The 22,503-nt window shown below is 47.9% G+C and overlaps 2 protein-coding genes across 4 annotated transcripts; one reads left to right on the top strand and one right to left on the bottom strand.

Annotated features, from left to right (window-relative positions):
• The first annotated feature begins 215 nt into the window (after positions 1 to 215).
• On the top strand, positions 216 to 8,318 carry RFLNB (refilin B). 2 transcript variants are annotated; one of them, XM_019739548.2, is made up of 3 exons: positions 216 to 581; positions 3,333 to 3,442; positions 5,148 to 8,318. In XM_019739548.2, the coding sequence occupies exons 1-3, from the start codon at positions 366 to 368 to the stop codon at positions 5,476 to 5,478; spliced, it is 657 nt and encodes a 218-aa protein (XP_019595107.2). In that variant the 5' UTR covers positions 216 to 365; the 3' UTR covers positions 5,479 to 8,318. The 2 variants fall into 2 exon arrangements, with proteins under 2 accessions (XP_019595107.2, XP_074175737.1); XM_074319636.1 differs by lacking the exon at positions 216 to 581 and adding an exon at positions 1,217 to 1,411.
• An 8,531-nt stretch (positions 8,319 to 16,849) lies between these two features.
• On the bottom strand, positions 16,850 to 20,258 carry LIAT1 (ligand of ATE1). Of its 2 annotated transcripts, none has more exons than XM_019739436.2 (2): positions 19,810 to 20,258; positions 16,850 to 17,587 (listed from the first exon to the last, which is right to left on the bottom strand). In XM_019739436.2, exons 1-2 carry the CDS (start codon positions 20,000 to 20,002, stop codon positions 17,094 to 17,096), a joined length of 687 nt encoding a protein of 228 aa, XP_019594995.2. In that variant the 5' UTR covers positions 20,003 to 20,258; the 3' UTR covers positions 16,850 to 17,093. The 2 variants fall into 2 exon arrangements, with proteins under 2 accessions (XP_019594995.2, XP_019594996.2); XM_019739437.2 differs by having other exon boundaries at positions 16,850 to 17,584; positions 19,810 to 20,225.
• Positions 20,259 to 22,503: the final 2,245 nt, after the last annotated feature.

The raw sequence follows: 22,503 nt of genomic DNA, 5'->3' as shown, positions 1-22,503 counted from the left end.
GGACGGCACTGGACCCGGAGCCCGACGGGGCTCTCAGCTAGGCCCACCCGGCGCCCCCGGCGAGCTGCGATCCACCGCTCGGGGTGGGCTGGGCGGCCGGGCGGAGAGCAGCGCCGGCGGCGCACAGCGGGAGCGCAGCGGCCCCTGGCGCCCGGCCTCACGGCTCTGCCTGTTCGGGGCGGCCCGGCGGGCGGGGCGGAGGACGGAGGGCGGGCCCGGGGTGCGGCAGCCGGCGAGACCCGGACGGCGCGCGGGCGGCGGGCAGGCAGGCCGGCCGGGCGGGCAGCGGCCCTGGCCCGCGTCTGCGCCCCTCGCGTCCCTCGCTCGCCCGCGGACCCTACTCCAGCCCCGCCACGCGCACAGCCATGGTAGGCCGGCTGAGCCTGCAGGATGTGCCCGAACTCGTGGACACGAAGAAGAAGGGCGACGGCGTCCTGGACAGTCCGGACTCGGGGCTGCCCCCCAGCCCCAGCCCCAGCCACTGGGGGCTCGCGGCGGCCGGGGGTGGTGGCGGCGGTGGGGAGCGCGCGCCGCCACCCGGGGCGCTGGAACCCGACGCGGCGGCGACCCCCGCGGCCCCGGTGAGTGGCCTCGCACTGGCCCCTTCCCTCCCTACCCCACCCGCAGCCGGGCCCCGGGAGACCACCAGCCGGTCGTGCGGTCCCGCTCGAGGCGCGCTGTCCGCATCGCCACCGGTCGGTCGGGACGTCGTGGCCATCGGCGGGAGACCAGGGCGGGAGCGCTGCGAGAGCCTGGCCAGCTGGAGCCGGTGGCTGGAAAATTGTCATCGCCTGGGAGGCGCGGGTGCCCCGGGAGAGGCGAGCCGCCGCCTCCTCCCTTCGGGGTGGCGGCCCCCGGGGCTGGCAGGCTGTGGCTCGGCCACATTCCGGCCCGGGTCTGGCGGGAGGGGGTCCCGGGACTCCGGAGGGAATCCTCAGCCTTTCTTGGACTGAGAGCCGGCCCTCCCGGGCTTTGCCCCCCGCCGATGGCGGCTCCCAGGGGCCTTACCCCTACGGGATGGTCTTGGGGAGAGAGGTGTGCCCCAACTGCCCAGCTCCCCAATTCAGAGAGCAAACCGGGCCAGCCTTTGGGGACTATGTTAGTGGTCTTAGAGGGGTGTTTTGAGAAGGGTCACCCTATGAGCCTCCTGAGGGCCCCCTTTGTCCTGTCACCTAACCCGTGTCTGGCACATGATGGGTGGGAGACGTTAGGTGGGTGGAAACTTTAAAGAATGAATTCTTTTATTTTTTTAAAAAAGTTTTATTTAAAGAAAAACACCAAGTCTCTTTTTGTCTTAGGAATCACTCAGGTGGTGGTGTTTATTGCCTTTACCTCGAGCTCAAGGGAGGCCACATCCTGTCTGCAGTCAAAGCTCAGAGCAGGGCTCTCAGCCCACACCTTCCCCCTTGGGGTGGGTGTTTACAGCCCTCTCCCCTGGGGTGAAGTAGTCAGTGGCAGCTGCCACTCCTTAAGGACCCATGCACTTTGGTAGTGCGGGGAATTCTTGACCCACTGACCCTGTCTCTCAGTGGCCACCAGTGCATTCTCTCATTTCCATCAGAAGGCAGCGCTCACTGCATCTTGGCCTTCAGAACCCTGTCCATCTGGCCCTTTCTCGCTTCATCTTCTGCACCCCCTGACCACAGGCTGGCGCTTCTGATGCTGCTCTTTCCACCTGGCATGCCTTTTCCCTCTAAGCCCATCCCTCCTACCTCTCCCAAGGCCCTGCTGGCCCGTCAGTGCCCAACTTACCACCTCCTCTGAGAAGTCTTCCTTGATGTTTCCCAGAGCCATGAGGGAGTCTGTGGCCTCATCCCCACTCCCTAGTGGTACCCTTTTTCATGCATCTGTTATAACTCCTGCCACCCCCAGCCTGCACCTGGAACAAGGTGTGTGCTCAGTGAGTGTGTGTTGGGTGGGCAGGGCTGAGGGAGCAGAGAAAGCAGGGTCAAGAGGACCGACTGCTTCTGTGAGTACCTGGAAGAAGGCTGTAGAGTGAATGTTGGAGAGTTGCTTCCTGCTCATGGTGACTGTGTCATCTTCAGTCCCCAGGACTGTCTAGAAGGTGCCCTCTAGGTTGGGGAGTGTCCAGCAGCCAGAGAGCTGAGGGCAGAGCAGGGTGCACTGTCCAAACTTGGGGGCTGTTTCTGAAAGCTCTGCAGTAGCCAGTGCCCACACTTTACCCTTCTCCCATCCGCTGACTTTTGTTCTCAACCACAGCCCCTCACCCTACCAGGGCTTATGAAACAATTCACCGGGGCCCTCTCCCTCTCCCAGACCTACCCCGGTCCCCTTTGGCTTTTGCATTTTCACCCTATACCTCCACTTGACACCTTGTCCTGGTAACATGATAAGAGTTTCAGAGTCAACTTTCTAGAAGTGTCTGCTTCCTTCTCTGTCCTGGCAGATGTGGGGGTGGGGCTGCCAGCTCCATACCCGGCCCATGTGTAGATCCTTCTCTCAATTAGGAAAAAAAAAAAAAAATGATGGATCCTCAGGAAACCTGGGAATCCAAAGGGCTGCTCTCTATTGCTCACTTACCACAGAAGCCCTGATTCCAGTCAAATCAGGTGGAAACTAGCACCTGTGTCTAGGATGGCACTGTCTCTTTCGCAGGCTGCTTGATGAATCAGAAAGTCAGAAGCTTGGACCAGGCTGGAAGCCGGTTAACCTCTAGGCATGTGATGACGTGGGGAATGTTGTGGTGTGTCATCTTACTAGTGAGGTTATGGATTCCTCCATCTTGGTTGGGTGTTTGTCTGTCTTCCCCAGAGACAGAGGAGGTGGGGGAAGTGGAACTGAATCTGCAGTGTAAAAAAAAAATCCCTGGTAGAATTATTTTGTTTTGGCCTTTTCTAAAGTGTTGCTGAGACAATGATAGGGTTGGGGGTACATAATTGAGGGTTCTGGTTAGTGGCGCCCCAGTTCAGCGAGGTTTTCTGACTGCCTTGCCGCGAGATGACGCAACAGCCCCCAGGTCTGGCCACAGTGATGACACTGAGCCTGAGTTTCCTCTTTTCTACCTTTCACAGAACCTCAGTGTGGAACGGGCACCCCTTAAGTGTGCAGATAAAGTCTCAGAACACGTGTAAATGTGGCCCTTGTGAGGGCACACGGCACGTTCATGAGAGACCTGGGATTCAAACGCAGACCTTTTGGGTCCCTATGCAGTGCCCTTTCCATGCTGTGGGTCAGCCCTTCTCTGGCATCAATCCCGGGCTGGGGCGGGGGACACAAGTCATGGTTGGCCCTTCACCTGGAAGCACAGGGCCAGGATCATCTGTGGGGGATACATCGGCTTGACCTGTGATCTGTATTCCCCATCCTTACAGAATCCAGCCTCTCTCCCCACGCCCCCGGCGTCTGCCTGCACACCAAGGTTATGCCCCCTGTCCTTCGGCGAAGGAGTGGAGTTCGACCCTTTACCACCGACGGAAGTAAGGTAAATATAACAAGCTCTGATTGTATTTTATTTTTTAAAATTTAATTTTTTTATCCCAGAAATTAATGCTTGTTATTTTTAAACAAATCAGTTCATCACAGAAGTGTACCAAAGACTAGTCATAATGTCGTGGGTACTCTCTTAGATTTTTTTCTACATCCTAACCAATTAAATATTATAGACACATTTTAAAAGTAAAAACGAGATCATGTTACCATAAAGTCCTACAACTTGCCTTTTTTGCACCTCGTATGTCATGGCCACCAGATCTTAAATTTTCTTATAAAGTAATTCCTCTTTCCAAAAGCGGCTCCCCCATTTCCCCACCCCCACCCGACCTCCCACCCCTGCTTCAAGGTGCTGTCACCTGGTTTTCTGTTATAATTTCACTGGGCAAGTACCATTCTTCCTTTGGGAATTATCGTATCCAGGATTATCTGGGAGCAGAGATTTACTGAGAGGCTCTGTTCAAGATGTGCCTTTTTAGAGAAAGGAATTTTACTTTTGGGACCTGGTGGTTTTATAGCTGGAGTTTCAGTTGCCTTAGCACAAAGGGCCCTTTGACATGGAACAAAGGAGGCTCACCATTTTGAAGGTGAGCAGTTCAGCCCTTTATTCCTGCAGAGCTTGTATTTTGAACAAAATGAGGACGTGACCTCATGACATTAGCTTTCACTAGCCTCTTACCTACTTGCCCAAGGAGAATAGGCGTTTCTGTTCAACTCACTGAAAAGAATGCTGCTTCGTACTTCCTGACCGTGGGTAGGGGCTGATGAGGGCAGTGTTGTCAGACGTGTTTATGTGTGATGCTTGTATATGTTTTAGTATCTATGAACCGGTAATAATGATACAGTAAGATGAATGAATGGTCTTCTTACATAAAAAAAAAAAAAAATGTAACCCCCAAATTACGAAAGGACTTTAAAAAAATAAAGTAGCTGCTGGATGTTGGGTTATTTTATGGAAATCAAGAAGACTGTAATTGGCTTTGATTGATAAGGTCAGGTCTAAGAGTCTCTGGGTTTGAGGGGTCTCCAAACAGAAGGCGCAGGTGGACCAAGTACTAGTACTTGGTATGGCCGAGCATTCAGAACCAGCATCTAGGATTTCTGGGTTCCTTCATCCTCTCACTGAAGAGTTGAGTGATCACTTTAGGGGAACAAAGAAACAGTTCACCCTCAGTGTGGCAGAAGAATCCACCTTGTTATACAATAATTATCATCAACAGCACTTGCTGTGTTAACACTCTGCCCAGTTATTATTGGGCACCTTTTACAGAAAGAGGAAACTGAGACTTGGAGATGTTAGAAGTTAAGTTAGTTAAGTAACTTGATTGAGCTCCCATAGCGTAAGTGATGGGCATAGACTCCAGGCACTGCTGCCTGCAGTGAGAGGCAGTGAGTGCAAGGTAAACTCTAGACTCTTGTATCTAAATCCCAGCCCCACTACTCACTCCCACTGTGACCTTAACCGCTGCACCTCGATTTCCTCTCCCAGCGTTGTTAGGACCATTACATTAGATCCTGGAAGTAAAGTGCTTTGAATAGTACCACACAGTAGGTGCTTCATCCACTCTATGCTGCTTCTGACTAGAGTGGACACATCTCAGAGTTTGTACCCCACGAGAGGTTCAAGGTCACAGTAGGGACCCCTAGGCCCCTAGCTCAGAGGAACGGCATCATGCTGCCTTCCATCTCCTGCCCAGGTACACTTCCTCGGTCAAGTATGACTCAGAGCGGCACTTCATTGACGACGTCCACCTGCCCTTGGGCCTGGCCATGGCCTCCTGCAGCCAGACGGTCACCTGCATCCCCAATTGCACCTGGCGCAACTACAAAGCCGAGCTGCGCTTCGAGCCCCGTCACAAGGCCACCCGCTTCCTCAGCACCACCATCGTCTACCCCAAGTTCCCCAAGACCGTCTACACCACCACCCTGGATTACAACTGCCGCAAGACGCTGAGGAGGTTCCTGTCCAGTGTGGAGCTCGAAGCCACAGAGTTCCTGGGCAGCGATTACCTCTCAGACGAGTGCTGACTCAAGCAGGCTGGGTGGGGCTGGACCAGCTCTTCCGCTGCCCTGGCCAAGTTGGGCCACACTGCCCTTGAGTGTCACTCATGCCCCCAGGAGTCTAATCTAGAGATACCTCTAAGCCCAGTATGGGGAAGAAAAAAAAAAGTCACGGCATCTTACAATAATTAAGAGAATTTGGTTCTTAAAAAATGTTCCAATTGTTTGTAAAAGGAGTGTATTTCTAGTTTGCTGCTGCCTCGTTTCCCCCAAAGTCTCAATTGGATGAGAAAATAAAAAAGACAACTAGAGCAAAAGGAAAACGGCCACAATTTGAAATAGGGAGGGAGGGGAGACCTTCTCTTCCATTGGTCAGTTTGTCTGAGGAAGAGCGTGGAAAAAGTCTCTGGAATGGAAAAAGTGAGCTTTGAGAAATTTCAGCGCCGGGTGTCTTCACTGCTGTGAAAGTAGTGCTAATTCAGTAAGCTGTGACACCCATATGGGTTCAATCTGTGGAGAGTTGAGTTCCATTCCATTTTTTATTTCCATTTCCATTTCTATTTCCTGTTAACCAAAACACTTGGAATTCTCTAAATCTTTTTCATGACATCGAAAAACCCCAAACTGCAATATATAAGATGCCTTTTTAAAAAAGAAAGAAACGGTTCATCCTGTTTTCACCTCTTTGGGAGGCTCAGGTCAACTGGTGGCTGAGTTTGGGAGCAATGGCTTCCGTTCCGGTTCCTTCCACTGGTTGCTTCTGAGCTCAGGCACTGGCAAAGCGCCTCGCACCCTTGGCATCTGGTTATGTCTCTACAGGCTTGTGTAACTCTCCTGATATGTGTTTTGGGGTTTCCAAATACTTTCCTATTTTTTCATAAGGCAAAACATAGCAGAGACACACGGCATTTTCTTTTGAGAGAAATGGCACTTTAAAAGAATGCTGAGGAACGATGCTTTTGGGGACTCCACGAGGCGGGTGTCACTCACGATGGGAACAGGTGACTGGCCACACCTAGGACCTGACAAAGTCTGTCTGTGTTTCAGGTGATGTGCTTCATCAGGATGGGGGTCCTGTCCAGGGACCCTGGGTCAGCTACTCTTAGGACTTTGATCGTGTCACCATTGCAGGGGAGTCTGCCAGTGCCTTAGGTCTAAGCCCAAAGCAAGGAAATTGCCTCCCCTCCTCCCCCAGGGGAAGCAAAGGTAAACTCAAAATAGGGAATGATGTCACAAGTCCAACCCCAAGCCTGTGTGCTGTTGTCACGGCACACGTTTAAGTTTTCAGTCTCATGTAAGTGACACTCATGGCGTTAGGTGTGAAATGAAGCAACTTTGTGAATTCAGCTGAACTGGCCTCCAAAGCAAGGACGGGGCCTGGGCCAGGAAGCTGTGGTGGGACATGCTGTCTCTGGCTCCACCCACTACCCACCCTGCCTCATCCCAACCCTTCTTCCTCCTGCCAATCCTTGAGGTTTTTGAGTGAAGAAAGTGGCAGATGGCTTTTTCTCTTCCAATACTGGAAAGAACAAATTGTGAATATTTCCTCTGCATACATCCAAATTATGTCAAGGGCTTAGGGGTTACTGAGTACTGTAAGTTCAGACTCCTGCTATATTTCTGGGTTTCTTTTGACGGCTTCCATCTGTCCCGAAAGCAGAATTGATGGCTCTCTGGTTACCCTGGAGCCACAGCAGGGACTTTTGTTCCGATGAAAGCAGGTGTGATGATAATCACGCTCATTGAAAGTCATTGGAGGCCTGTAGAGCCAAATTGTCTTCCAATTTAACAATGTTTAGTCTGTCGTGCTCCTAACTGATTGGAGCATCTCCTCAGTGGAGCCTGCAGTGGGCTGGACAGTCCCGAGTTTGCCGGCGCTGAGGCTCAGCCGAGACCCCTCAGAGGGGCAGTGGGGACCCTGTCGTCTCCTTAGTCAAACAGAGCAACAAATACTTCCTGTGTTTGGAAGAGTACATGTCACGGCATTTGTCGATAAAAATGGATTTTTCTCTCTGATTCCATAATCTTGTCATTTAAGACAACTAATTGGTAAATATAATTTTTTAATTATGTTAAGAGAATTCCCAAGGCTTTGGTCTGGCCCCATGGGGACACTTGAATGAGCCCAGAACACTATCGTGGGCAGCAAGACACAAGAGACAAGTGCGGGAGAACAACACCAACCTTTGATCACAGCAAGGTTCTGAGATGTCCGTATGAGATTTTGTTAATTTAGGGGGATTGGGTCAAGTCCAGGCAAATCATTCTAGGTGTGGAGAAAATCTGAACTATATCAGTAAAGTAAGTAGAAGTGAGTGATTGTGAATGTGTAATGCTAATGGAAAAGCAGGTTTTATTTTAAGTTATTCACTAGGGAACCAACTTTAGTTCTTTCTAGTCCTTTTTCTTCAAACCTGCTTGGCTGCAAGTTGCAGGAAAGGAAGCACGTGAAGATACATTGGGACACTTCAGGGTAGAAAAATGACATCGATCAGTGGTGGATTCATGTTTGTTTGTAAGGTGGAAACAATGGTTTTTTAAAACTCGCTCATTAAAACCAAACATTCCTACGTGTATCTGGGAGATGCAGTTTGCTTATCAATTAAAAAGTCTTTTTTCAGTCTGTTAAATTATGGCTTTCATGTAATAAGGATGATTGTATTTTCAGAGAAAAACTGTTTTCTTTTCAAATCCAGACCTTTTAGAAAAGAATGATTACTTTTTCACTTGACACTTCCTGTTTCTAACCTTAGGAAATTCAGAATAGTATTTAACAAAAACTATTTTTTAAATTTATCTTTGACAACTGTCCCACTCCATTTTGCTTTGTGACTTCTTCATTTAACAATAAATTATCTAAACAACAACGACTTAGAGATGCCTCTCTTTTTAAAGTAAAATTGTAAGTGTTTTGGTTAAGAAAAATGAGAAAAACAGCTCCTCATCTGGACAAATTTTAAAATGTGATTGTATTTTAATTGTATAGCACTTCTGTTTAGAATATGCCTTCCCCTGGGGGTACGAGATTTCCAAGGGGTTCCTGGGCACAGATAGTTTTAGGGAATTGGTTCCCAGATTCACTGTGTACTCTTTCCTCAAACCCACCTGCCCTGACAAAGTAGTTGTAAGTGATGATTTCAGACCTGTCCTCCTTTCCCAATCTCCTCTTACAAATTTCCTTTCTCTCACTTTGCAGAAGACACACATGCCTTAGTCCAGGGGTGTCCAAACTGCGGCCCGCAATCCATTGTTAATTGGCCCGCAGCAAATTCCAAAAATATATTTAGTTTACTTAAATAAACCAGGTGAGGCAATACGTACTTCACCTCGAGTGAGTGGCCCGGCTGTTTGTGTATTTTACCACATATGGCCCTTGGTGAAAAACGTTGAAAAAAGTTTGGACACCTCTGCCTCAGTCTAACCCATCCTTAATTTTATTGTGGGGCATTGCTCTGGGCTGGAAAAATCTGTAGGAACTAGACAAAGGAACACTTAGAGGCGTCAGTGCCTGGGCGCTAGGACCCTACTATAGGGCTTTGTGTCTATCAGCGTCTTACACATAATTTTGTCAAGGATGAAGTATGGTGGCGGAAGCGAGGTTGGCCTGTGTGGGGAAGTTCTCACAAGGCAGTTGGAATGATGACATTTTTCATTTAATACCCACGACATCTCTTCAATCTCAGACTATTGTCTTCCCTGAGGGAAGCAAAGAGAGGGTGGATAAGAGATACTGAAAGTGGAGGCATTTTAGTTCACTCAAGCATCAAATCCCTGGTAAGGCTCTGTGCCTTATCTGTTAGTCTTTCTGAGTTGCGACTCAGAAATAAGTAAGTCCCAGGAAAGCATATTATCATTTCTATATATTTTTTAAAAGCCAGTCTCTTTTTAACAGAAATTAAGTCTAAATTGGTCGATTGGGATGACAATGAGGGCTAACACTGCCGATAAAGTTATAGGTTATAAATTTTCCGTAAAATGAATGGGCTAACCAGCAGTTCCAAGGTTTTGTTGGAAAAATATTTAAATTGTGTAAGATTAAAGTTATAATAATTGTGTGTGTGTAGAGAGAGGCAAAAGTGTGTTGAAACTAATAATGTTTCAATCTTCCCCTGAAAAATACCTTTCTGAGTATATCAGATTAAGCTGGTGCCCTCCGGAGAAAACGTAGTAGGTATACTTAATAATAATATGATAAATCTTAGGAAGGCTTTTGGGTATACTTCTCAGACATTTAAGAAGTGAATGACCCTATTGATTAGGTAATGAATCCTTTTGCGAGGAATGCCTCTTTTCAAAATGAAATTCTAATAATTTGATTTTAGAGTAAAATCACTATCAGGTGGTTTGTTGCTGTTGCTGTTTCTCAGCGTGCTTTCTATGGAGTTAAATAAGGTTCCATGATCGGATAAGTTTGGGGACATGAAAAGCTGACCGATGCTAAATGTGTTTATTGCACGGCTTCTTGGATCCTTGCATTTATCGGCTTTTGCTGCATAACCACCACCACAAAAAAATCACAGTGGCACCTGGAAGTCAGCATTTATTTTTCACTTACAAGTTTACAGTTCTCATAGGATAGTTCTGCCCAAGGCTGGGTGTGGAGTTTAGGTTTGTTCCTCTTGTCTCCGAAGCAGGCTAGGGAAGTTACCTGGGGCGAGTTCTTCTCATGGAAGAGATCAAAAGATCCCAGAGGAGCGAGTAAATACATACAATACCCCTTAAGTTCAGCACTGGCACCCTGCTACTTCCATTGCCCATGATCTGTTGGTCAAAGGCAGTACATGATCAAACCCAACATCAGCGAATCAGGGAACCGTACTTGCCCCATGGATGTGGGGAGAAGAAGTGAGTATTTGCTGTCCATATTCAAAGCTACCATATTTGCTGTCACATATTAAATGCTACCAAAGCTTTTAATATTTAATGTGCATTGAGAAGTTTCAAAAGGGAAAATCTGGTACGTAGCATTTTCCAAACTCATTGAGCCAGAGAACCCAAGAGCATTTCATAGGACTAATTAAACTGACAAAAGACAGATTACTGGGAGAAAAGGCATACTTATTTTATTGATGTTAATATTTTTGCGTTCCTGAGTGCTTCACAGAAAAGAACTGAAAACTCAAAGAAGCAGTTAGACTTGGGAGCTTACATACCATTTTAACAAACGGTGATAAATTGAGGAGACCTGACTAGACAAAGGAAAGGGGGGCCAATAAATTGTGGGAAAGTGACTAGGAAATATATTGGGGCAACTAATGGAAGATAAGGATGATTTTAGTAAGATCTGTTTATGCAGACTCCTCTTAGTGCTGGCTCTCTGTCTCGGCTGATAAGAGTTGCTCTCCTCATTCACAAAGGGAATGTATGCCCCGCTTTTAAGTTCTTTAAGCAAAGAACTTTTCCGACATCTGTTGATTCTCTAGTTGCCTTCAGCTCCAAATATACCAAAGTGGAGTATTTTGGAGTGAAATATTCTGGACCCCTTCACAAGACCACCTGGGTTCAAATCCTAGCTCCATCTTTTATTAGCTGTGTGACCATGAGCAAGTCCCCTAAGTTCTCTGTAAAATGGGGATAACACGTTCTTGTCTTTTTTTCCCCTTCTTCCACCTCCACCCCCTACTCCGGTTCAAGCTGTTGTTTCTCAGTCTAGTTGTGTAGGACACAGCTCCCTGGCCCGTGCTGGTATTATGAGCCTTGTGCTCCCCTCGGCTGAAGCAGTCAGTCGCTGGTTGTTGGTCGGCCACTCACAGCAGCTCACGGCAGCTCTCACTGGCTGCCTGCCGCTCATGGCAGCACACAGCAGCCCACGGCAGCACACGGTAACCCATGGCAGCAAACGGTAACTCACGGCAGCATTCAGCAGCTCACTCCGACCTCCGGCTGCCCACGGCAGCCCAGCTCCAAGGAGAGCAGTTGTTCACAATCCTAGCTGTGGAGGGCGCAGCTCACTGGCCCATGTGGGAATCGAACTGGTGACCGTGGCATTAGGAGCACAGCGCTCCAACCACTTGAGCCACCAGGCTGGCCCCTGGTTATTTTCTCATAGAGATGTTGTGAGGATTATATGAGTTAATATACATGAAGTGCTTAGAACAGTACCTGGCATGCGTGAAAAGCTATACAAGTGTTTATTGTTTTAGTTATCTTTTGGCTTGTAATTTCACTTCCAAGAATGTACCCAAAGCACTGGAAAATTGAACTAAAATGTGCATATAAGGATGTTCCTTGCAAAGTTGTTTAGAATAGCCAAAAAAAAAAAAAAAAAAAAAAAAGGAAACCAAGTAAATGTCCACAAATTGGGATTGAATAAATTGTGTGTACAATGAAATACTAGGCAACATTACAAAGTATGATGTGGATGTCAGTTTAGTGATTTGGAAAGATATCTGTCTATATCTTTAAGAGATCCATTAACAAACAATATGTGTATTTTTACCACATTAACTTTGTTTTCCTGTATGTAGATACATGAATAGAAAAAGACTGGCAGGATGGATACCAAACAGATGAGAGGGACTATGTGTTTCAAAAACTCTTTTTTGCATATCTGTGTTGTGTAATTTGTCTGTAATACACATGCATTTCCTGTATAGTTTGCAAAGTAAAACCTGAGCATCGAACTTTGTACAGCTTTCTGATGATTTACGTGTGGAGAAACCAGGGAGTTAAATGGTTAGTCTGTCCCTTAGACCTTAGGTTGAAGCACTGCTGTAACGAGTCAGATTTTACCCTATTTGCAAGCTAACCAGTTGGCCTGCCACATTTTCATGGATGTTGGCTAAAGACGTGAGACTCTTGGGTCAGAGACAAAGGACAGTTTATCTGTCACTGCAATCGCTAGGGCATCAGCATTGGTGCAGGTTTCAAGCCTTAATTCATTCCCACAGAGGAATGTGAAGCAGGCCAGGTGGCACTGGAACATAAGAGGTCGTGTTACAGGGGAGGAACTCTGAACTTAAAAACTGGAATCTTCCATAATAAGTAGTGAGCACATCTGCCCCATGCTCTGCAGGGAGACACTCCCTACCTTCCAAAGCTGTTCGTCATACCAACATCCTTCAGAAGAGTCTGGAACAAAGGTGACTTTCCTTACAAGATGTGCAGACATATGAGAGACATGGGGGGAATATTTCCCAACAACCAGAGCTTCTCAGATGTTAATGGGCATATGAGTCACCCAGAGATCTTGTTAAACTACAGGATCGGATTCAGGAAGTCTGGGGTAGGGACGGAGAGTCAGCTAACAAGAGCGTTTCTAACAAGCTCCCAGCCATGTTGGCGCTGCTGGCCCCAGGCCCACATTTTGAGCAGGGCTTTAGGCACCACACTCAATACCATGGGCAGTAGTTGCCGGCCACAGTGCTGGCCTGGGGCGCTGTGATTACGTGGGGATGAGTGAGTGAGGTGGAACCTTCCTAAACCCTTCCCAGGATGATCAGACGTGGACGTGTCAACCATTTCAGAGGCTAGAAATGACCATGAACAAATTTCTGTGGGTCAGGAATCTGGGGGCAGCTTAGGTGGACACTTCTGGTTTAGGATCTCTCACAGGCTGTAATCAAGGTGTCACTTGGCGGGTGTGGACATCTTAAGGCTTAACTGGGGTAGACCTGCTCCCAAGCCCATTCATGTGGCTTTGGGCAGGAGACATCCATTCCTTGCCACATGGGCCTTTCCTTAGGTGGCCCACAATATGGCAGCTGGCTTCCCCCAGGACAAGAGTCCTGAGAAAGGGAGAGAAAGAATGTGTGCCGGATGGAAGCCACAGTGTGTCTCTCTCTCTCTCTCTCTCTCTCTCTCTCTCTCTCTCTCTCTCTCTCTCTCCCCCTTCTTCCCTCTCTCCCTCCCTCCCTCCCTCATTAATAAATGTTATTTTGAGGGCAGTTTCAGGTTTACAGAAAAATTGAGCAGAAAGAAGTGCAATTTCCCATACACTCCCCCAAACCCACCGGTTTCCCATTATTATTGCATTAATGTGGCATGTTTGTTATAATTGATGAGCCAATACTGACACATTATTATGAATTAAAGTCCACAGTTTAGGAGTCACTCTTAGCATTGTACATTCTGTGGGTTTGGACGAATGTGTAATACGCTGTATCCACCATGAGGCACCACATAGAATAGTTCCGTCCGTTTCCCACCACCTGTATTCCACAATCATCCTTCCCTCAAACACAGTCTCTTTTCGTAACTTCATCTGGAAGTGACATTCCATCACCTTTGCCGTATTCTATTCATTAGAGTCAAGAGGTTCCACCAGGACTCAAGGGGAGGGTGTGAACTCCAGGGGGCAGAGATCATGGGGAGAAGGGCGAGGGACACATGTACCACACCAATCTACACAGAACTTGTTCCATCCCTGGATTCGTCTTCCTGCAGAGTCCAGTGGATATTCACGAGGCTTACACTGTTCCCAAGTCGCCAACCACTGCTGGTTGGAAACCCAAAGTCTACTCATGGTGGGAGTGTCTTTTTTTTTTTTTAAAGGGGAAGGGATTTTTTTTTTTTTTTAATTGGGGAATATTGGGGAACAGTGTGTTTTTCCGGGGCCTATCAGCTCCAAGTCAAGTCACTGTCCTTCAATCTAGTTGTGGAGGGTGAAGCTCAGCTCCAAGTTCAGTTGCCGTTTTCAATCTTTAGTTGCAGAGGGCGCAGCCCACCATCCCATGCAGGAATTGAACCAGCTCACGTTCTAACCAACTGAGCCATCCGGCCGCCCCGGGAGTGTCTTATTGAGCTAGTCACGTAGACACATTCTAACTATGTGACCATCCCCAAAGGTTGAAACCCACCCTCTAGGCTCCACCCATACCAGGTGCAAATCATAAACCCAGTTATCGTTCGTAAACAGTGCTCCCCGGCTGATACATTCTGTGCCAAAACAATCCATGGATCCATGGTTCCAGAACATGGTTCATCTTTAGTTCAGATTCCATAGTGTTGGCCAAAGGTCAGTAGTTCTGGAGATATAAGCGTCCAGTCAATCCACACCAGTTGAGATAATTCATGCTGTGCAATCCACCCCCATGACCCTTGATCGGGTTCTTTTAAAAATGAGTCATTCTTCATCTGGAGGCTGATGGACAAATGTCTGTCTACTTGGCATCTCTTTAGGGAATTGCTCTGTATTCTGTGTAGGTTCTACATAGATTCTATGTCAATCTGTTTAGTACCTGTGTTCAGTGGGGTTGCTCCTATCTCCCTAGGTCTGTGCAGCAAATGCTCCATTTCCGTGGCCAGTGTGATTAGTCTTGTGATGGGCTTATGACCTGTGCCAGGCCAGAGACCTTCTCTGGGATTGATATGGGCACTAGATAGTGACACAGGAGTAACTCTTTTTTTTTTTAAGAACTATGAGGATGTCAGTAACCATCTTGGCAATCCTGTTATGAGAACCTGCCTGAACATGAAGCTAATACAAGGGAGGCAGAGGCAAGATATGGAGACAAATTCTGATGAAAACGTGTGACCTCCTGGATCCAGCCATGCCTGAAGCCACAAGCCAACCCTGGACTGTTGGCTTTATAAGTCAATCACTCCCTTTTGTCGGTAAGCCAGTTTTCACTGGGTTTTCTATTCCTTGTCATTGGAAATGTCCTCACTGGTACACCCTGGGTGTGAGAAATATACTTAAAACTTCGAACCCAGCATGGTTTGAGTTGGAGCCACTTCTGTGCTTGTATTAGGTTGGTGCAAAAGTAATTGCGGTTTTTTGCAATTATTTTTCTTTTAAACCGCAATTACGTTTGCACCAACCTAATAGAAGTTTAACCCCTACCTGCTTCCTCTATTTATATCTTAAGTGCAGGCTCCCATTTGGCTCCAGGCTACAAGTAGGCCCTTTCTCGTTTGGCCCAAAGCCCCCTCCCCAGAACACTGGACTCTGAGACCCTTGCTTCATTCCTCCTACATTCTCTCTTGCTCCAGACCCCTGTAACTTGTTTGTGGTTTATTTGAGTTGTATCTATCAGCCAGCCACTGAAGCCATGTTTCTTTGTGAAGCTGACCCTTCGATGAGGTGACGCTACACCATCACCCAGGACAGTCTTTCCAGGGGCCGTGTAGCTAGCACAACCTAAAATATCATTGCTGAAACTTATACTAGACTGAGTGCTTCCTGGGGGCTAGGCACTATGCTAAATGCTTTATGTAATTACTGCATTTGATTCTCACAACATGAAGGTATATATTTGCATCGGTTTCCAGACGTAGTAACGAAGCCTCAGAGAGGTTAAGCAATTTGCCTGAGGTCACACAGCATAGCAATATGGTGGGAAAGAGATCAGTTCAGCTCTGGTGTCAAAGCCCATAAGTTTCACCACTTTCTCAGACTATCTCATGGCAGAAGGGCGACCACAGGCCTCCCCTGCCCCCCGCCCCCGTGGGAGACAATGCAGAGCAACCAAGGCATCCTGAGGTTGTTGTGCCCCCACACTCCTCCATGCACCCCACCCCCAGCCTCTACAGTGATCCAGAGCACAGAGGACATGCCCACTCAGCTGCTCCACCCTCTGCCGCCTTTACCGTGAGCCCTGGGGCATGGGCGAAGTCCCGTGGCACATTTCCCGTCCTCCTCCCATGGAGCCACACCAAAGCCCCGTGCTCCTTCACTTGATTCCGTGGGTGCTGCTCAGCCTAGACAGTGGGTGACAGGCCTCGGCACAGGGAGGGCCATTCCCGTCGGCATCAGGGCCCCTGGTGGGCACGCCTGCTAACCTCCTTTCCAGGGGAGGGCAGGACTCTTCCAAAAGCCCCTTTGCTGTATTTTGCCAGGGTGGGGTGGCCAAAATGGGAAACCTCTGTAACTGCCCTTTTTAGGAAGGGTGAGAAGAGGGCTGCTCTGTCAGCTGGGGAGAGTAGGGACCAAGACAACCGCTTTGGTTAAGTTTCACATAAGCTTTCTGTGATGTTTTGTATTGACCTTCAACTTCTCCTGAGTACACTGCATGTCTTTAACTCCTTGGAAGGCAGGGATCTCATCTTACATCTCCACTCTGTGCCTCTCGGGCCCTGTGCAGTGTTGCACACAGGTGGCCAGTGCTACCCGAGACCACCATGGTCCCTGGGACCATTCAGGCTGCCTGTTTGCCCCCACAACTGAGGTAGGTGTCTAGGCCCACAGGTGTGGCAGGCTAGAAACACCAGGATATCAACACCCCTGGGTTGAAGACCACCTAAGGGCAGGGAGTGTATTTAATTAAAGGAAAAAGTCTCCAGGATATTTGGGGCATTTTCCTTGAGTCCACAGAAACAGGCTGTGTGTGGAGTTTTACCCATGAAATTAGTTTAAGATTTAGAATTGACATAACCTACACACTTTCTCTTTTTGGGGGGGCAGGGGGTTAGACATCTAACTCTGATGAAAAATTAAATAATAGAGGCCAGCTTATTTGAGAAAAAGGAAATTCTGATAAGAACTGCTTCAGTTCAGTTCATTAAATTGCTTATGTTCAGGAAGCACGGCTGTCCTGGGCAGTGAAGGGCATCTTGGGGAAAGGACAGGTTGACCTCATCAACACACCAGACATCTGCTTCCTTCAGATGTAGGTCTGATTTCCTTTTATTCTTCTTCTTTTTTAACGCATACACTTGAGGTAAGGATACATTATAAGCTTCTCAGTATCATGGGTGGATTTTCACTCCGGCAGAGTAGTAGCCAAATCACAGTGCAGGAACTTTGGAGGGAGGTTTCCTTCACAGCCGTGCTGAGGGCGGTCAGCCTTGCCTGACGGCTGCCTGCTGTTGGTGCCGCAGTCTTTCTCTGAGACATAGGCAAAGTTCTCAGGGGTCTCCTTGGCACAGGGGTCAGAGTGGAAGCCCTTGAGGGCCAAAATCCGGTACCGCTTCCTCCGGTTTAGTTTATATTGGCGAATCCTTTCTTTTTCTGCCTCTGGGTCGTCGAGCATTCCATCCCAACGCAGACTCTCATTGACCTGGTTCGAAAGGTGCTCTTCTATTTCAGCAAAGTGGGGAAGACTTACATTGGAGGAGAAAGAAGGGGTGAGCTTGTTTTCCTCTTTGCCCTGTCTGCACTCTTGCCCCGGGCTGTGATCTTTGCTGGGACTCAAGACGCCATGAACACATGAAGACAGCTGCTGATTCTTTAGGCCGTGACTCGGATGTTTATCTGCTGAGCAGATGAGCAGTGTTAGCATTTGGGGTGATGCCTGCTCTCATTCTGCCTGATGATGATGCCCAAATCACCCAAGATGTGAGGCAGTGGCAGCCCCTCCTTACCTAGGGCTCAGGTGGCCAAGCCCACCAGCCTCGTACACACCCACTGGCTATATGCTTTGGTCAAGTCAGTTTGGGGAGGGAGGAACCATTTATTGAGCACATACTATGAGCTAGGTACTCTGGATAAAGGCTATGAGCCCTATTTTCCAGGTGAGAAAACTGAGACTCCAAAAGTCTCAGTAACTTGCCAATGTCACATAGCAAGTGGTGGGGCCAGGAATTGAATGTAGACCTGACTCCCAGATCCCTGTTCCTCCACTTCACCTCTCCACAGGCTCACAGAGGTGCTTTTCAGTTCTAGGAGTCTGTGACTACCTCCAGTCTAGACTTCTTCATGATGGAAGAAATGGAGAACAACAGAAAAGCTTCCTACATCTGACTGTGGAAAGCAATATTATGCCAAGCCAGGAAATACTTCTGCTGTGTGGCTTGTACTGATTTTTTTTTACATTAATAACATTCCTGAATTATATAACACACATATAAAACACTATAAGTTATGGTTCTTTCATCTGCTTATCCTATTTTTGGCGAGAGAGAAATTTCCCCCCCCCCCCCAAAAAAAAAGAGAAAAGAAAATAAGAAAAAAAAATCTTCTTTGACATTTTATAATTCCTATTGCCCAAAAACTATTTGGTGTCCCCTGCTGACAGTATGAGGTACATGCCACTGTAATTTCTAGAGTCAGAAGCTAAGCCAAAAAGACAATAAATTTCCTAATTTGGTTTTGCAGACACACATCGGGCTTTTTGACCGGCACTCCAGAATTGTTTTATGCCTTTTTATCACGATCCCACCTGAAGAGGTAATTATAATCTTCCCCTTGTTTCCTTCCCCAAACTACAAGTTTGACATGGAGAAGGTAGCCACTCCTTCCACTTCCAGTTTGCCAGGGGTACCAGCTCTGCACACAAAGGGCCAGGGTTCGGAAACTTGAACCCAGGACTAGCCACCCTGGAGGTCAGGGCTGCTGTGCCAGGACCAATGAGAGCGAAAACCCTGGAGGGGGACCACACAGGTGACAGGGGAGAGTTAGCACTCACAGGCAGGTATATCCTGTGTCACTGTTACTCTCTCTTCGGAAAGTGGCTGTTTGGTGCCTTTGTCAGGAAATCAAGGGATTCTATGAGAGGAGTTCAGTGAGATGTAGGGACTCGGTGGGTTTGTGGCAGGTGTTGGTATGTGTATATATCTGTGACGTGTCCTCAAAAGAGACTGGAGAACCTGCATGCATATGGTTGTGTGTGTACAGGAACTGTCTGAAAGGGGGTCTATGCATGTGAATGTGTGTGCCTGTGCTTTAGTTTTATTTGGTGGTTATATTGAAATAAGGGGTGTTGTTGAGGGTGTTTGGGGTTATACAAGTATGTAGCAGTGACTGGTGTGAGGGTGTGTGTGCTGTCGAAGGCTGGCCTTAGCACATGGGGGTGGGAGAGGACAGGCTGTGCAGGGGTAATATTACTTTATATACATTTACTGGGTGTCTACATAATGACTAGAGGCCAGGTGCCCCTAACCAATAAGGGAACCGGGAGCAGCTCTGGGCAGAAGGCAGGAGTCTGCGTTTCCGTGTGGGAGGAGTGTCTACCACTAGTGTCGATAACTTTGGCTTCAGGAAAGTCTGTGTGTGAAGACGAGGGCACCGCTGTAGGACTGCTTGAGATTTCCGTGGGAAGGTATGGATGTGTAGGCTTGCGAGTTTCGGCTGAGGGATTGGCAAGTTGAGAGGGGTGTCTGTGTAAAGCTGAGTTGCTGCGTGGGGCTGGGAGGCTCTGTGGGAATAATGCTGGGTATCTGAGAGTGGGGTGTTTCTGTGTGGACTCAGGGATGTTGAGAATTCTCGATGCAGGGTTTGGGATCTCTGCTCTTTGGGGAGGGTTTCTGTGGACATGGATGGTCTTGATGAGCAGGGGTGGGGCATCACTGCGCAGCAGCAATAAGTGGTATGTGTGGGGAGCGGAGGACCTCTGTTTTGGACTGAAGAGTTTCTGTTTCCGGCCTGAACTGGTCCCCAGGTAGATAGATGGGGGTCTCTATGAGGGATGGCGGTGGGTGGCCTAGGAGGAGAATCTCAGGTACGGGAGCTGAGGCTGCCACACTAGCTGTTCCTCTTACCGTCCCTCTTGCCCGACCCCTTGGTCTTTTTCTTCTTTTTTTTCACCTTCCGTTTGGGCGGCTCGGAGGTGCTGCCGGCGATGGGCGGCAGTCTGGACCCCTTGGAGCTTGCAGTGCCGCCCTCCCGGTCTTCCTCGTCGTCCTCGTAGCCGTCGCCGTACCCCGACGCTGCGGCCTCACTGCGGGGGTCCATCCGCCCGCAGGGCCCCTACCTGTGCCAGGGGCAGCCCTAGACCCACTGCGGATCCCGTGGCCCCGGGTGCGTAGTGCCTGGCCAGGGCCACGCGTCTCCATAGCAACCGCTGTGCACCGCGCGTGCTCAATCCGGAAGCCTCCGCCTCGGTGCCGCCGGTGCACTAGGTGTGCACATGCGTATTTCAGTCTGTTTGAGACTGGTAGTTGGCGCGCGTAGGGGAAGCGTGAATAGAGAGACTCTAAATGCTTAGGCTGACACACATCTCGTGTACTCTTGTGCTGTATGGCACGCTGTTTGTTCTCTCCAAAATTTTATCTCCCGAGTTCTAGCCTCGTACACGTACCCTGCCCTTTCAAGCCCAACATGTCCAAAAAAACTTACTTCTCCCTTCTCCATCTCAGTGAACGAAACAGCTGGACAGGCCAGACACCTGGCAGCCTTCCTTGTCCCTGTTCTCTCCCTGCGCCCTCACCTAAGCGAGGACTGACCGCCACGTCTGGCCCTTGAACTTGTGGTTCCCCTCCTAAATGGTCTCTGCTTTCAAATCCTCCCCACAAGTTCGCTATCCATACAGCGGCTAAAATGAACTTTTTAAGACAATTGGATAATGTCACTCTCTTGTTTAAAACCCTCCAGTGAATCTCCATCGCAATTCATGATCAGGTTTGAACTGTAGTTTGACTTACAAAGTCTGGTATGATCTATCACCTGCTTTTCTTTCCAGGTTTATCCACCACAAATTGTATTTCCAAAAAATAACTGCAATAACATATCTTATCCCACACATTCTTCTAGAATCCTGCCATTCCCACATCAAGAGACAGAGTTTAATTCCACTCCCCTTCAATCTGGGTGGATTGGTTGACTCACTTGTAACCAATTGTATGTAGTGAAAGTGACATGGTGACTTCTTAGACTAAGTCGTGAAAGGTAATGCAGCATCTATTTTGTTAGCTGAAGACTTGCTCCTGGAGACCTGAGCCTCCTGCTAAGAAGTCTGAGTATTCTGAGGCCACTAAGCTATAAGGAAGCCCAAACTAGACCACATGGAGAGACCCTAAGATTATGTGAAGGGAGCGAGAGAGGGAGATGCTCCAGGGGCTCCAGCCCCTACTTTTCCACATCCAGCCATTGCCCGACTGCAACAGCAGGAGAGACCCTCAGGCCAGCACACCCAAGCCCTTCCTGACTTCCTGATTCAAAGAAATGGTGAGAGATACTCAAATGGTTGCAATTGTTTAAGTTACTAAGTTTTGGGGGTGAAAAGTTATGCAACAATAGATAACCAGCACATCAGTCTTTGATTTTCACCATTCTAGTGCGTATGAGGTTGTATTTCTCTGTGGTGTTAAGTACCATTTGCCTGATGACTAATGATGTTGAGCACTTTTAAAACTGCTTATTAGACATTTATATACGAGGTTGGACAATTAAGTTCGTGAACTCATCCTAGAAAAAGTGCTACATACTTCACTGCTGAATATCACTATGGTCATCTGTGAAGTACTCCCCTTGGGAAGCTATGCACCGACGCCAGTGCCTAGTCCACCCTTCAAAGCAATTTTGGAACTCTTTTTCTGGAATGACCATCAGAGCTGTCTTCGTATTACCCTTGATGTCCTGAATGTCATCAAAATGTCTTCCTTTCAATATTTGCTTTATCTTTGGGTAAAGAAAGAAGTCATTGGGAGCCAGATCAGGTGAGTAGGGAGGGTGTTCCAATACAGTTATTTGTTTACTGGCTAAAAACTCCCTCACAAATAGTGCCATGTGAGCTGGTGCATTGTCGTGATGCAAGAGCCATGAATTGTTGGTGAAAAGTTCAGGTCGTCTAACTTTCACGCAGCCTTTTCAGCACTTCCAAATGGTAATCTTGGTTAACTGTTTGTCCAGTTGGTACAAATTCATAATGAATAATCCCTCTGATATCAAAAAGGGTTAGCAACATCGGTGCAACAAGTTCACGAACTTAATTGTCAGACCTCATATCTTACTTTGTAGATTGTCTGTTAAAGTCTTTTCCCATTTTGTGATTGGAATGTTTATATTTTGATTGTTGATTTGTAAGAGCTTTTTACATGTCTTGGATATAAACTCCTTTCTCAGATATGTGACTGCGAAGATTGTTTTCCAGGTCTGTAGCTTGTTGATTATACTATTTGGCTTATTTTCCTGAGCATAACGTCCTCAAGGTTCATCCATGTTGTAGCACGGGTCAGAATTCTCTTACATTTTTTTTAAATTCAATTTTCCAATTACAGTTGACATATAATAGTATATTAGTTTTAGGTGTACAGCATAGTGACTAGATGTTTGTATACCTTATGGAGTGATCACCCTGAAAGTACGCACCTGGCACTATACATGGTCATTAAAATATTATCGACTGTATTCCCTATGCTGTACTTTACATCCCATGACTGTTTTGTAACTGGCAATTTGTGCATCTTAAGCCCTTTCACCTTTTTCACCCTTCCCCCCACCTCCCCTCCCATCTG

Source organism: Rhinolophus sinicus, linkage group LG15 (assembly GCF_036562045.2).
Source record: "Rhinolophus sinicus isolate RSC01 linkage group LG15, ASM3656204v1, whole genome shotgun sequence".
Lineage (NCBI taxonomy): Eukaryota > Metazoa > Chordata > Mammalia > Chiroptera > Rhinolophidae > Rhinolophus > Rhinolophus sinicus.
The sequence above is the reverse complement of the archived record's forward strand: the minus strand, read 5'-3'. Positions and strand labels throughout refer to the sequence as shown.